This window comes from Erithacus rubecula (assembly GCF_903797595.1).
Source record: "Erithacus rubecula genome assembly, chromosome: 1".
Classification (NCBI taxonomy): Eukaryota; Metazoa; Chordata; class Aves; order Passeriformes; family Muscicapidae; genus Erithacus; species Erithacus rubecula.
In genome coordinates this window covers 94,968,760-94,984,317 of record NC_136658.1, presented here as the reverse complement: position 1 = coordinate 94,984,317, position 15,558 = coordinate 94,968,760, and the positions used below count along the sequence as shown (strand labels likewise).

The 15,558-nt window shown below is 43.0% G+C and overlaps 1 protein-coding gene across 2 annotated transcripts in view; it reads left to right on the top strand.

Moving 5' to 3' along the window:
• The first annotated feature begins 10,854 nt into the window (after window positions 1–10,854).
• Window positions 10,855–15,558, top strand: part of GPM6B (glycoprotein M6B) — a 104,651-nt gene continuing 99,947 nt past the window's right edge. Inside the window, exon 1 of one of the 2 annotated variants that reach the window (XM_079307508.1) lies at window positions 10,855–11,037. In XM_079307508.1, the coding sequence (XP_079163634.1) occupies window positions 11,034–11,037 (4 nt within the window). In that variant the 5' untranslated portion in view covers window positions 10,855–11,033. The remainder of the gene's footprint in view (window positions 11,038–15,558) is intronic. The other variant, XM_079307507.1, reaches the window with a different exon arrangement.

The window sequence follows — 15,558 nt, the reverse complement described above, 5'->3', positions numbered from 1 at the left end:
TTTCAGGGACACATCAGAAAGAACAGCTGTGTTGTGCTATAGAAAATCCTTACTCCAGAACTGCTCTTCTCTATCACCACAGAAAAGAGAGAAAATGACAGTAAAAATTTTCCTTCCTTTGCTTTTTCTGTTGAGCAGATCCCTCTTCAGGTCACCTACAGCTCCAGTGTGACAGCATAAACATGTATCTCCAGAGTGCAAAAGAGCTTTCTAGAGAACTTTTAACAATATTAGGTATTTGCCCTTCCTGAGTGTGTTTTACTATGCAGACCTGCTTTGGAAAGATGTCCTGTATGTTCTCTGTCAACAGCAGTTAAATCTTGTTTAAAAGCAGAAAAAGAGCTGCCTTAGTGTCTCTTCCCTTCAATAGATCTTTTAGTCTAGCTGTGTTACTTGCATTTTCAAGTCTAACAAAATGAAATCTGTTTCTCTGGCATGGCTAGAGCTAGAGCTTTTTAGTGGTAAATACATTGATAATAATTAGCAGCACTAGTGATTTGTGTTACTTTTGGAAACTGTCATTCCAGGCACAGCTTGCCGTGTGATAGTCCCCATCAGCATGACAAAATTCTTCACCTCAATCCAAGAAAATAACATGTCCTACTGGAATAAAACATAACAACTGCTTATATTGTTGAATTTTTTAAAATACCTTACTAAAAAGTAGTAATTAAACAATTTTGTTTTGCTAGTTTAACTTGCTTCGTGACAGGCTTTTGAAGTCTGAATGTATGTAAAATCATTAAAATGCTGAAAAAATTCAACAGATTCTCAAATATAAGAAAGATTTTTTTCATTCTAGTAGAGTGCCTAAAATTGTTGTTGTTGTTATTCTAAAGAAAATGTGTCCAAAACTTGTGTTGTTTTTCTTGATTTTCCAACATTATTTTAATTTTGTGGTTTACAGGATTAAAATTTGAGGGTTTTAAAAATATATTTCTTAGCTGAGCAACCTTTAAAATGTTCAGTGGCTTATCAGCTGCATTTTCAAGGCCTAAAATACCATCTGAATGTGTGCTACATGTAGGAAAAATGCCAGCACTGCCTCTCCCAACACTGCCACCCCCGTGAAGCTACCTGAGATTTAATCTGTGCACTGTGATGCATTTTTCTGGTCACATCCATGGCACTTGGTATCTCCAAGAATCCAGCTGAGCAGTTTCCTGGGCTTCTTGTTGCCACAGTTCTTTTCAGCAGACCTCTCTTCTTGTTCCCTTCATGTTCTTTTTCACAAAGACTGCTTGCTGATTGTGTCCCTCCACCCCAGCTCACACTGTTCTGCAGCCTGGTGATGCTCTCTCAGCTCCTACACTCCTGTCTGCATCATACAGGGAGGGCAAAAACTGTTGTCTGGACACTCAGTTGCCAGCAGAGCACATGAGAAGGCCCAGTGGAGGTGACCAGATTTTCTGGTCAGTGCCTCTGGCACCATGCACAGTGAAAGCAGAAAGTACCAAGACCCTTCCCACAGCATTGCCCCTGGCCTGTCAGTGGGTAAGGGAAGAGTTTTCTCTCCTCTTTTGCTACCTAAAAGAAAATTTCCTCCCTGCTGTGCAAATGGTGGGAATTGTGTCACTGCCAATTTGTTTCTCCCCACTGCAGCCAATCACCCAAAACTTTTTCTAAAGTTGCAGTGCAATGAACCACCACAATCCTGTTGAACACCAAGGAAAGCTTTTGTAAGGCTTTCCCTAGTGGGAGAAATTGCTGGATACAGTGCCTGGTCTGCACAATCCATCTGTTAAATTTATGTGTCTCAACAGTGTATCTCAGTCAACTGCACCTCCAAGGGCAAGGAGTAACTGTAACTTGGGAGCTCAGCCATTTGAAAACCAACCAGGCAACTGTGATCTATTACCACCTAGCAGATGAGGATGTTGCTAAGGCAGTTTCTCGATGTAAGAATGATTTTTATCTCTTTTTTCTCTCTTTTCAGCCCTCTTGGCCAGCTGGCATCCCGTTTTTAAATTTTCCAGCGGGCATTGGTTCAGTTTGGCATGATCCTTCAGAGTGGGAGCAGTAGCCTATTTAGAGCTTCAAACACATAAAGACTGACTGGCTGGAACCCCAGAGAACAACCTAGCAAGAGGCTGACAAGGGCACTTAGCCAGACTATCTCCAAAACACTATTGTTAAAAGAACCTGATATGCATGTTAAGTAAACATCAAATATGCAAAACCCAGTACACGTAACATGCAGATAATAGCATAAGGTAATGGGCCCTATCTCCAAATAAATAATAGCTCCCTCATAACCACAGGCAGTTTCAATATTTTCTCTTCACTTTCAATGTCCTCTGGATGGGTCATATCTACAACACAATACAACTCCCACAGGCTACAGGAGGAGCTGGATTTTAGTATTAAACCTTGGCTAAAATGCAGGAAAGAAATTTCTCTTGCACACAAACAGGCAAAAGCTCTAGAATAAATGTGATCCAGGAAGTTATTATATAAAGGCATTGATAATTTCATTTGCATATAAAATAATAACAACAAGAACGGAAGCTAAATTATCCCATACATACAGAAACCCTGGGTGTTCAGGATTGGCTATTCATTATTCTCTTGTCATATAAAGCAATTCAGTCTGCAGCTGCATTTCTCTTACAAATCCAATTCAATCAAGAGAACCGAAACATCATTAGCAAACCCACTGATTTATCCACCAGTAAAGTGCTGATACAGGCCTCTGTTCCTGCTGCTAATAAATTTTCTGCATAGCAGTGTTGGCTCTCTCTAGGGATCTCTCATTATTACAATGACTACAGATTTCTAACTTAACCACTGGAATTTTTAAGCCTGAAAGTCCATATCAGTAGGGTTCAAAACCTGTGGGAGTCATAGGAAAGAAAGGACATGACCAAACTACCCAGTTGCCTCAGAGATGTGTCTAGATGTAACTGCAGATAGAGCAACACCTGGCACCTTAGAAAATTGCTGTTGTAGGACTTTTTTTCCCCTTTCTGAAATACATTGTCTCCTGTTTTGCTCATCACTTCCTATTTCCCCCAGTGGGCTTGCCTGCAGAGCTTTCCCTCCCTCTCTGTACCTTTCCCTGGCCACTGCTTGGTTTGTTTCCATAATTGCCAGCCTGCCAGGCTCATTTACCTCTGCCTCAGCCTCTGTTCTCCTGCAGAACTGCAGGGAATGCTCTGATAAGCCCTGGTAGATAGATGTTGTCTCCAGTTCCTCCTGCACACTGTCTACCACCAGGGCTCTGGGCAGTCACCTCAGAGCTCATCACAGCATCGTTGTTGATACTCCATGAGCCTTTAGACACTGTTTCAAGGCCTGGGCATGCACTTCTGCTTCCTTTACGAGGTGGACTTCAAACAGTGTCACTTCTAACAGCCCAATGGGTGTTAGAAGTAATGTTGTCTTCTGGGAATAATTTTACAAGCTGCAGTTTCTGTGGCTTCTTTAACGGCCTTGGGTCATTTTGTCTGCCAGGGTCTTGTGATGTCTGGTTTGCCTGTGGCTCTTTCATCTTTTAAACACAAAGAAGCTATTTCCTTGGAATATTGGATTACAGAATTAATGTTCTAGACTATCTGGCAGTTTCAAAACACTCATGTTCAGCCTGGACTTTATTTTAAAAAATAAATTAAAAAAAAAAGTACAAAACGTAAGAATCCAGATTCACCTATGACAGTATAACATGTTTAATATAGTTTTAATAAAAAGTTTTATTACATTCCTCACTTGGAATATTTTTTTTCTATTTGCTGAACATGATATCCAGGAGAACAAGAATCAAATAACAAGAGTCTTTTAAAAGTGTTCTTTATTATAAAAATACAGGCACTCCTATCTATCTTATGTAAGCTTTAAATAAACAATAAAATTATTACCAATGTCAGATACTTGCCACTTTCATTTACTTTTTTATCTCTCCTAATTGAAGAATTGATAAGTATGGGTGACTAGTGTGTTCTGCTTTTATGTTTTAATCCTGTACTTGTGCATTTGCAAAAAATTAGCTGTCTGTACTGAAAGTAGGAGGAAAATGCTCTTGTTTAGAATAGGTGTTTGGATTTTATTTTTTTTTTTTTAATCACTAGCTTTATTAGTCTAGGGAATGAGAAGTTGCACTAATCTTCCAAACTCAACATTTAGTATCAAAATGTCATCTTGTTATTTTTCAAGATCCTCAGTTTATCAGGCTGGGTTTTCTCACTCATCTGACCAGAGTGGCTTGAGCTTTTCTACTCCTGAGTGTCACACTTCTGGCAGGTCTAGTGTGTTTGGCTTCCTGTGAAGTCAGAGGGAGGTGAAGCATTCCCATGATGTCAGCAGATCTGAAGCCACACCTTCCTCCCAAAACCACAGCTCACAGAGCTGATGGAGGATGTTGTGTCTTAGAGCCACTTCTGTTACCTCCCAGTGAAAAACTTGTAGGGCTGTGCCAGCTCCTGTAGCTCTCGCAGCCCAGGACACCCGTCCTCTGCGGCACTGTGGGCACACCAAGGATGTTACATTATTGCTAGCTAATGGAGTCTTTCCCATCTTTCCTCCAACACATCACATTTTTGCCACAATCCACAGCTCTAGGTATAGCCACTTGCCAGAACTGGACTGTACAAAGCAGGAAAAACAGAACAGAAAGAATAAAACACACTGTGTGTGGGGAGGGCAAATCCCAACACAAAACCCAGACCAGCATTTTGGAATGTGTGTGAGTAGAAAACTAAAGCTGAGTGGCTGTTTAGGACAGAATTTAACTCAGCTTTGTGATACAGTTTAAGGCACTATTCATGTTTACAGAGCAGCATTAAAACCTTCTGTAATCAGTTATGAGCTTGTACCTAATGACAGAAGTGAAAAAATGAGAACTAAAGTGAAATCAGCTGGCTGTTTCTCTGTCTCTATTGCCCAACTAGAGCAGGAAAAGTGTTAAAATGACTCCTGCAATTTTCCTCCCCAGTTTTTTGGGGTTTGGTTTTTCAGTTTGCAAAAAAGGCACCTGAGAATGTTCTTAAATGCTCTCTGTGCCTGCCATCAAAGGAGTTTTCTACTTTGGAAAAAGAGAGAGAGCCTTGTCTCAAAATGTACTTTGCCAGAAATTCTGTCCTGATTAGGCTGCCTTGGAGCGTTTTCTTGGGAAGTTGCCATTCTGAAGTTGTTGGATGGCAGCCATGTGTTCAACACTCTCAAAATAAAGTCTTTTCCCTTAATTTGCAGTGCTATAGAAAACTGAGGTTAAACCTATTGATGCCACTGGAGGGTGGAGCTAACATACATATGTATGCAATTATTTTCAGAATATTGCAATGAGTGCATATATGCTCCCACAGAGGTTGCTCTGAAGTTGAATGCTAATGTTCCTTGGGTATGCATTTTGCCCCTCTCTGGTTTCTTCATTCACAAATTATTCCACATTCAAATCTCCCCAGTGGTACTAATGAAAATGTTGGATAATCCATACATTTGAGTCAGCTCCTCCTTAAAACCCTAGGCTGGCCTCTCTAGCCCACATGATAATACCTCACAATAGGAACTTAGCAAAGCATTTCGATAAGTGTTTATATCTAAGCCTTCTAGACTGAACTCATCATCTCTGATCAATCTCAAGTGAATTTTTGAACCCAAATGTTTTAGAATGAGGTATGTGGAAGAATGCCTTCATAGGATTATTGTATCATGATTCACATAGCAGGAGGTAAGACTTTTCTCTCTCTCACTTGGAGAAAGGGTTGTCAGCATTTCACAGATCCATTCAGGAGGATGAAATGAGATGGGCTGCACATGAAAGGAAAGTTTGTATCCACTTGTGTTTTTTCCTGTATAACACTCATCTGTTTTCAGATTGCTGGTGCCCTCTTTGACTCACAAGCTTTCTGCTCTGTGTAATGCTTTACTGAAACCACACCTGCTCTCTCAGACCACGTATTATTTTCTACATGGTTCCCTACCAGCTGTGGGTTATATTTGTGGCTTGCAGACAGAGAAGGGCATGGAAGCAAGAATGTATCCAGAATAAGAACAGCTTATACCGTGATCTTCCCTCTGGTGCCCCCAGACCTGGATCTCTCAGGGACACTCAGAATATCCATGCACATAAGTGAAAAATTCTGTGCTTAGAGTAAGGTCCATTATGTAGGCCTAAGTAAAAGCAGAGGTCCTAATCAATATATTAATCCTTTGTTTCCAATGATATCTTCTAAATTTTTTTTTGTACCTCTAAAATCACAAAGCAATTCCACAAGTGAGTCCCACAACGGTTATATGAAATAGAGATGAGTCTATCATTTAATATTGAAGATGTATTTAGTACTCTATAATTAACACCAAAATGGTAATCACTAATTTTCAGATGAAATTAACTGTGTTGCATTGGGAAAAAATATTAATTTTGCTGAATATATAATTATATATATTTTCAAAGCTATCACTGCTTATATTTACATATTGAGAAAGAGTTGTTGGAAATATGACCTACTTGGTAATAAGAAGCAGTCTTCATTTTGAAGACTATTTCTTTCTTTTACTATCATACCTGAATGTTAAATTCCAGGAGGAGTATCTGCATGTTGGCTAAACCGTATCAAATTACTTCTCATTTTTTATCTTTCCCTTTCTCTCCTTTCCCCCAGATTAAACAGTGCCAAAGATCTGAACCATTTTATTCAACATTTTGCTGAACAAGCTTTGCAAACAGCTCTCTGCAGTGTGCACTAAGAAGTGGTTTTGGTAGCAGCAGTTGGAGTCTAAAGTGGATCAGCTTCACATAACAGGTACAAAAGACATAGGAGAGCATGAGTCATTCCCCTTGATCTACCTCGAGGTGCTGAGAGGTGAGCACACAGGTCACCTCTTCTTTACACACAGATATAAAGTGCACAAAGTGTACAAAGGGATCCAATTGTCACCTTCCTTCTCTTTAACATCCATGGCCTCTGTGAACAGATCATATGGGAGAGAAAAACCACAGTATGCCTCAACTGTTCATGGAACCACAGAAGCTCAATACAGAGAGGATAGCTGAACCTCCCTTGAGAAAGGCCTCAGAGAACACTCACTGCAACTAAAGCCAGTTTTTATCACTTCTGATTGCCTTAAAGCTAAAATGCATTCATGCTAGCATTCAAAAGGAGGCTACTTTATGGGTCCTTGATTTTATAAGGCTTTGGAAATCCGCAGGATTTTCGCAAAAGCAGAGTAACACCCCATACACTCACTCTAATCCTCTGGAAAGTGGCCATGATTGCTAGCCACTGACAGTGCCTTTGTAGTAGTCAGATGGAGGAACATCGTGATTAGCCATCAGCTTCACTGTTAGCAGAGGGAGCCATGGGATAGGGCCTCACATACAGCTGATGTGGAGCTGACTGAAACACATAACCATTAGCATATATTTTTATTAAACCACTGTCTTTAATGCACCAGAATGTTTAGTCAAAGCTAAAACATTAGTGGAAACACAATGCCTTTGATTCTGTTTTTAATTGGGAAGGTTTCCTACCTAGGGCAATCTGTCTAGTTAGACAGCCTGAGGAGAGAGTGAGAGTGGAAAACAGAGACAAACAAACAGAGAGCGGCAGCTATCACACCATTCTGTCCACACACACACACACAAAAAAAAAAAAAAAAAAAAAAAAAAAAAAAAAAAAAAAAAAAAGATTTGTTCTAGAGCTATTTCTGCACGGAGAAGTGGAGAAACAGATGGAGTCTGGTAAACTAAAACAACAAAAAAGACATATATATGCAATGAGCCTTCCCTTAATCTAGAAATCAGTTTCACCACTAATTGGTGGAAATGGTCAAATACAAATTTCATACTGATGCCATGCTCTTGGTTACAACTAGTGAGACACCCACATTCCATCTTGTCTCTTCTTGACTAATCTTGAGACTGAAGTTAAATTTTCTTCTGAACATCAAATGGCCTCCTTAAAACATCTCAAATGAGGAACATACTGCTCCAGAATAGGTTAGGAGGTAATCCAAGCATATTGCTACAGGAAATGAAGGTGTCTCTTGAAATACCTGGTATCATGGTGCTAGTATTAGGAAAACTCTGCATATAGAAAAATGTTTGCAGGTTGTCACCTAAACTATGGAAAAGGTTTTAAGCACCCAACATAAGCAATGACATTTATCATTGCAGAATTCTAACCTTCGCTTCCTCTTTTGTGGATCAAACCTGCAACACTCATTTTATAATCCCTTGATGAAGAGATTGTTTGGATCATCTGGCTTCCAGCATCATTTACAGCAGTCCTACCTTACAGCTACCAGCAATAGCAGCCAAGGAGCCATTCAAATACAGAGACTTGCTGAAATGCTGCACACTTCAGCCTTCCTGCTCTACATTGTGTGCTAGATGCAACAACAAGAGCATGGACCAGAATCCAGTCATAAGCCTTTCCCAAACAGGGAAATACCTGTTTATCCAGACATTTTGGTTCTGAAATTAAATCCATTAGTTTCTATTCTTAGCAGAAATTTCAAGTATTCATGTCTCCTTGACCTCAATTGAATATTACAATGTAGTTTTGCCTAAGGAACCAAACTTGGGTCAGCTTCTCTCTTCACTTTTCAGAGACTTGGTACCTCTGTGAGTGGAAATCCCCACTGGCTGCTGAGCCATAACCAATATTTGGACAGCTGTTCTTTGCTTTACCCTTTGGAGAGAAAAATGACCAACATTTCTGAGCATGGCAGAAAGTCAGTCCTTCCTCTCACTGCTAATGTGTTGATATGGAAAACTTCTTCTGCAATCCCTTAGGAATATTTGCCTCATACTTCAGTGTAAGTGTGTAAGCCCAGTCTGGGCAGCAATGACCAACTTCCCTTGAGGAACTCGTCCTATGGATTTCAGTGATGCAAAGTTCCCCATAAGTGCAAGTACAGTCAGAATTAAGGGACATTTTTTCTGTTTCCATTATAAATCAAGCAGTATGCTGTAGGAACTTCAAATAATATAAATTTTAACGAAATTTTATTTTCAAAAAAAAAAATGAACTTACACCTTCACCAGCACACAGTGCTGCACACAGTGGGATGCTCTTACCATTTTTGTCTTGTTCCTGCCATATTTCAGTGCTATTTAGTGCTACTCTAGTTAAGGGTCATGTGCTATTCCCATAATTGATCTAATTTTTCAAAGGTGCATAGCTCATCTACTTTAAATCCCGATGGGTCTGGAAGCAGCTTGCTAGTGATCAGCTTAGCTATGAATTTTTTCTGTCTTTATAAAATGGCTTGCTCCATCAATCCACTATTGCCTGATAGAGTAGAGGCACTTACTCCCTGATCCTACAGTGCTTGCATGGTGTTGAGCCCACAGACCTTACTGGAAAACATTTATGTTCATTAATCAGTGCAAAAGTCTCAGATCATTTTGGCCCAGGAGACTGTGATTTTTATGTTAAAGGAAAAGAAACCATGCATTAACATTGCAACTTTATAATGAGTACACACACTATTTTGGAAGCAGGGGCCTGAATTTCTGTAGTTTGGACTAATTTCCCTGAAAATTAGTGTTCACACTTCTGTCACTCTTTTCTCTTTGAATTTTATTAATATGTTCTTAAGTAATCGATCTCAATTTGAGGTGAAAAATACAGTTACATAATGAATGATCTATTCAATCGTTAATGATCATGGGAGGAAATGAAATACATCCTTACACTGCACATAAATAATAGAAAATTAGTGTATTATTATTGTGGCAAAGAAAAAGGGAAATGCATGCCAAGTACCCAGTTAATGTAAATCAGCACAATCTGATTGATATTAGTCACTGTAGACGCACTTATTCTGTCTAAAGCACTGGCCTCTGCAACTGAAGCAATCAAATTGCTCTAATGGTAAAAGTTCAATTCAGGAAAGCAACTAAACTGGAAAAGCTGACTTTGCCCTGTCGTCCATACCTATCTTCAGTGTCCACGGAAGATCACTCCTGTGTGACACTGCCATTTTTACTTCCAACACGTCTAGGTATGGGGAAGGGAGAGCACTGGTGATCTCCTAAGGGAGAAGCCACCCATATGCCCCTGAACTACTCAGTTTGTTCCTTCCAGGGTCCCGTTCACGGAACTTTCCCAAAGCCAAGGCGCATTCATTCCTCACAGTGCTCAAAGGATTACAGAGTCCCTGCGAGCGGGGATGGTGATGCTCGGCTGGAGCGCCGCTCCCGCACAGCGGCGTGAGCGCCTCAGAAGGGCTGTGAAGGTAAGAATCACATTGCTGAGCACGGGGATCGGCAGTAAGGAAACGGTGCTGTCTTTGGGCACACCGTGCCCGTGCCATGGTCAAGAGAAACACGAAGGGGCAGGTCTCTCTGAAGGTCAAGGGTGCCCGCAGCTCAGGTTCCGAGGCAGGAGGGTCAGGGGTGCAGCCCGGCCGCGGCCGCTCGTCCCTGGAGCCCTGAGGGCCAGCGGTGGATGCCTCTGAAGGAGAGCGATGGATGCCCCTGAGGCGAGCGATGGATGGCCCTGAAGGGAGCGATGGGTGCCCCTGAAGGGAGCGATGGATGTCCCTGAGGGCGGGCAATGGATGCCCCTGAGGGCCAGCGGTGGATGCCTCTGAGGGAGAGCGATAGATGCCCCTGAAGGGAGCGATGGATAGCCCTGAAGGGAGCCATGAGTGCCCTTGAAGGGAGTGATAGATGTCCATGAAGGCGAGCGATGGATGTCCCTGAAGGGAGCGATGGATGTCCCTGAAGGGAGCGATGGATGTCCCTGAGGGCGGGCAATGGATGTCCCTGAGGGCGGGCGATGTCCCGCTGGAGCAGCCGCGGGGGGGCGCTGTGCCGCCTGCCCCGTGGGGCGGGCCGGGCCGGGCCCAGGGGCGGCGCAGGCGGGGCCGCCCCGCCCCTCGCGCCCCTCCCACCCCTCGCTCCCGCCGCTCCCGCCGCAGCCGAGCCCGCCAGTGCGAGAGCTGCGGCCGCTGCCCTCCGCCAGCCCGCTCACCCGGCACGGCACAGCACAGCACAGCACAGCACAGCACAGCCCAGCCCAGCCCGCCACAGCGCAGCGAGCCCCTGCCCCGCGCCCCCCGCTCCGCCCGGACCACGCGAGCCAGCCATGGGTAAGCGAGCGCGGCTGCGGCAGAGCCCGCCCGCGGGGCCGCAGGGCTGCGGGCAGGGCGGGAGCGGGGCAGGTGCGGGGCAGCCCCGGCGGGCGGCAGGGCGGCCGCCTGTTGAGCGCCCCGGCAGCGCGGGAGGGGGAGCGGCCGCCCCTCCGCCCGCCGCGCTCGGCGCCGCTGGCACAGAAACTCCGCGCAAGGAGCGGGAGCGGGACGGGCGCGGGAGGGACACCCTGCCCGGCGGGACAACGGGACCTGCCCTGCTCGCCAGCTGCAGAGCGCTCCCTTCCTCTGAAAACAAATCACCGATGTGCATGATGATGATGATGATAATAGTGCACAATGCAGGATCTGTAGTTTTGGGCGGTTGTACGCAGCCGCCCGGAGCTTCTCCATCCCGCGGTCCATCCCTCCGCAGCCGAGGAAGAGGCGCACTCGGGGGAAGGGGCGGCCGGAGCGGCCCCGGGTCTCTCCGCGGGTCTCGGTGCCGCCGCTCGGCGCTGGGACTTGCCCGGTCTGGCCCGCAGTCCCCTCGAGATACAGCGGAGCAGGGGGGTCGCAGCCCCGCTTCGCCAGACCCGCGTCCGCAGAGGTGCGGTCAGTTCTTGCCGGGGTGTGAAGTTTGGTCGGGACTGGGAGGATAGCCTCGGGACACAGGGAGGAGAGTGCAGATGGGCAGTGCTGAGCCCTCCCTTGTGCCAGGCGATGCATTCCGGTGTGAGCATTAGGGAATCCTGCGGGCCATTGGGATAACGGGGTGCGCTGTTCCCTCTGCAGCGGTGCAAGGAGTTGGGTGTGGGAAAGTGTCGATTTCTGTTCCCAAACCTATGGGGAGGGGTAGAGCTTGCGTGAGTGTGTTAACAGGAGCAGCAATGGGACTCTAGGGAGGGAAAGATTCCTAGTGCACATGTGTCCGTCGGCAGGGAGCACTCACCTTCAGCATTCCCATCCTGGGCTGCTTCCCTCGAGCTCTCTTTCAACCAACAATACACCCAAATTAAGTAAGCAGTAATGAAGGTTAGGAGGTTTGGAAAAAGAAAAGATAGAAAAATACAGTTGTATCTTTGGTCTGTTTTGCCACTGGCATATTATTGCTTAGAGGTTGCAAGTTCTAAAGCAGAGCTATCAGTGCGTGCCCGAGTGTTAATATGCTCATACTGATGCTGGCACTGTCTCTGGTTTTAATTAAGAAGAAAAAAAATTAATTACTCAGCCAAAGCTAAAGGAAGCTGACAGAATTCCTATGGTTGCTACTTTGTTAAATTAATTCGCATCACCTAATTCCCTAATTTCTAAATGCTTATTAACTGGTTTGTTCCCTAGCTTAGTGAAGATCAGACTCCTCTAGTATTAATGCCTTTTCACTAAGCTTTTTATAAGTTTTCTACACCCTTTGTAGTTCACAGTAAAGTACTGATTCCTGTAGCCTCAGCAGCTCTGATGGTTGAAACAAACCAACCAGCTGTATTAGCAGCATCAAAAAGCTTATTTTATGTTTCCATATTCTGATACTCATTTTTTAGACTATTCTTTTCCTGAGTGAAGTTCTGATATTAAATGAAACTGCAAAGTGGGCAGCCTCTCCTTTTGCCTATATCTTACTATCTTCCTCTTAACTTACACTTTTACTGGCGTGGGTTGATGTCCAATAAATCTTGGAATGGGGAGGGAAGAGGGATAGAAACAAAGGAATGTTTTTACTGTCTTATTAAAAGGAGAGTATTGATTTCCATGTAAAATTGTTCTTAAATGTCTTTGCTGCTAAGTGTATGAAATTGGTTTTTCTTCAGTGAATTAAGTTGCTAGCAGTTTGAAATCAAAAAGCTATTTAAAATCTTTGTGACTGGTTCACCTTAAGGAGAAGCCCATCTTTATTTCAGTCTTAAAATCTTAGAAAAACAATAAAGTTAGTCTTGCACATTGTGGGTCTGCAACAGAGTGTGAAGTATATAATTTATGTCCATATAGAATGTGTTGTCCTGAATGTAGCAGTTGGGAAAAGGGGAGTGAAGATAAGAAAACTTTTCTTGAACATTTTGCTCATAATGATGATAATAACAACATAAAATTCCAAGGTCTACCAATGCTTAGAAGCATTGTTGGATGACCAAGCTGTGTTAATGGCAGTTTGGTCAGTCAGGAGAGGGGACTTGGAGCAGAAATTTTGTATTAAATACTTCAAAAAGAAGTCACAAAAAGAAGCCTTTGTCAGCTGGTGATCCAGTCCCTCATGAATACAACGTTTTGTTTCTGTCATTGCATAACTGTTGCCTTGGCATTAGGTGGACTGGGGCTGATGTGATTGTCTCACCAGGCCTTGTGTGGAGCCCCAGTGCTGTTATTGAGCTTCCTGACCTGATGGCAGGGATGTGTTGGACAGCTTCTCATTAGGACAGTTTGAGTTGTCCTTTCTCACACAAAACTTTTGCATAGGACTGGCTTACTTGGGCTGGTTTTTGTTTTCTCTTTTGGAGGCTGAGAGTTCTCTGCAGCTATTGTTCTTTGAGCTTTTGGCTCCCTCAGCACTTCTGAACACCCTATTTTCAACACCAGGTAGGTTTTGCACTGGCTGGATGGAGGATCCTCAGTAATGACCAGTGCATTGTTTTGTGCATGTCCTGTGAAAAGTTCCACCCATGGGCATCTTGCATACTGGCACATACTCTCTAAAACATAGTGTTTCATTTAGAAGGTGGGGAGGGGGGCTGTTATTTTACAAAATGAATAAAAATAATGCAAAAAGTTTGGTTCCTAAATTTGAAAAGCATGATGCAACATCATTTCTTGGGAACTGCATGTTTTTGTAATGTTACACTTTTTCTTCTTTGTACTTTCCAAACTGTTCCTTTTTTTTAAAAAAAAAAAAAAAAAAAAAGTTGGAGCAGTTGGGTACATGTATTATATTTGGGTTGGTTGATTTTCTTGAAAAGAAACAGTAAGTAGAACTCTGTCTGCAAACAGAAAATTAAATGACTGTTTTTATGTGGGTTCTAGTCCCATTTCTCTGAAGTCCCATTGCAGGAACTGCTACCTTGTGGAGCCCAAAGGCCCAGGAATTCCCAGAGGTATCACATGGGGACCATCTCCTGTCCTTCACACCTTCTCCAGCACATCCAGCTCTGTCAGCAGTACTTGCTTCTGTGTCTTTGCATTTCCTTCCTGCATCCCAGAGCAGACCATCTCTTTCTTGTAGGCATTATCTCCAGGAGTTCCAGCTTAGGGGCTGTTGCCACCCAGAGAAATGGTCCTTGTTTTTGTATGAAATGTGTATGAAGTAGGTTCACATATTCCCTAAACCAGGCTTTCTTCTTATAAACAGCTGGGGGCTGAAATCTTTTGTGTCTAACATTAATAGTAAAATCTGAATAGCTTTGGTCATTAAGAGTGGCTGGATTTCAATTGCCTGGTGGTGTAGTCCATATTTTCGTAAATCATACACCTCTTAAACATATTTAACCTTATTCTTATTTTAAAAAAAGAAACTAATATTCAATTTATCTTCTTATAAAACCTGTGAAATACAAAGTTTTATACTGCTGCCTTCCCTCTGTTTCCACAGCATCTTTTTGTGCTGTTAAAAGGTATTAATTTGCCTTCTCACTGTAATCCTTCTTGTCAGAGAGGAGGAAGAGGAGAAAAATGTTGTGTTTTTCAGATATTCCTGGTATCTTAAACAATCTGTGTTTTCACTATATTTACAGGTTCTTCCTCATCCTCTGTTTTAAAGTGTGTGGTTCTGTAATACAGGATATCTTCCATCCTGTGTGTTTATTCTATGTCTGATAGATTTTGAATTGTTACATTTTAAAGAAACATACTGGATGATAGATTGCATCCCTAGGAGGTCTGAACTGTCTGATTGTCTGTCTTTTTCAGAGGGTTTATAGAGTTTTTTAAGCCAATTGAAGTCTCCAGGTGTCTTTTAATCATAAATATTTTTGTTTGATCTTTAAAGATCAATTAATCCAACCTCTCTGCTATGTGCAGGGACATCCTTTTCACGTGCTCAAAGCCCTGCCTAGCCTGACCTTGAGCACTTCCAGGAAGGAGCATCTAGGGATTGGGTAGCCACAACTTCTCTGAACAATATTTAGTAATATCTAAAATCTTTACTCTAAAAAAATAAATCCAATGCTCATTTTAGGATAAGATGAAAAAAGTTTGAAACCAAGCCCAGTGATGCCCACTTCCTGGTATCTCTTTTTCCCTCATACAGTGGTATCACATTGTCTGAGAGGTGCACGTTTTCATGAGCGAGGTTTTTCTTTTCTCTGTGACACACAGGTGTTGAAGCCAGATGCAAAATAACTCCTCTTATTGTATTTCCACTCTGATAGTTTTTGGATATAAATGTGTTGTCTTTTCAGAAGTGGAAGAACATTGTATCCAGTGAAATTTCATTGAAATAGGGCATTTGCTGAGGAAATGCTGTGTGTTGTTGTGTTACCTCACTCGCCACAATAGCTCCTCTTCCCACTGATGAATTTTTCTCCTGTTTGACCATCCCCATGGGCACCCAGCTGT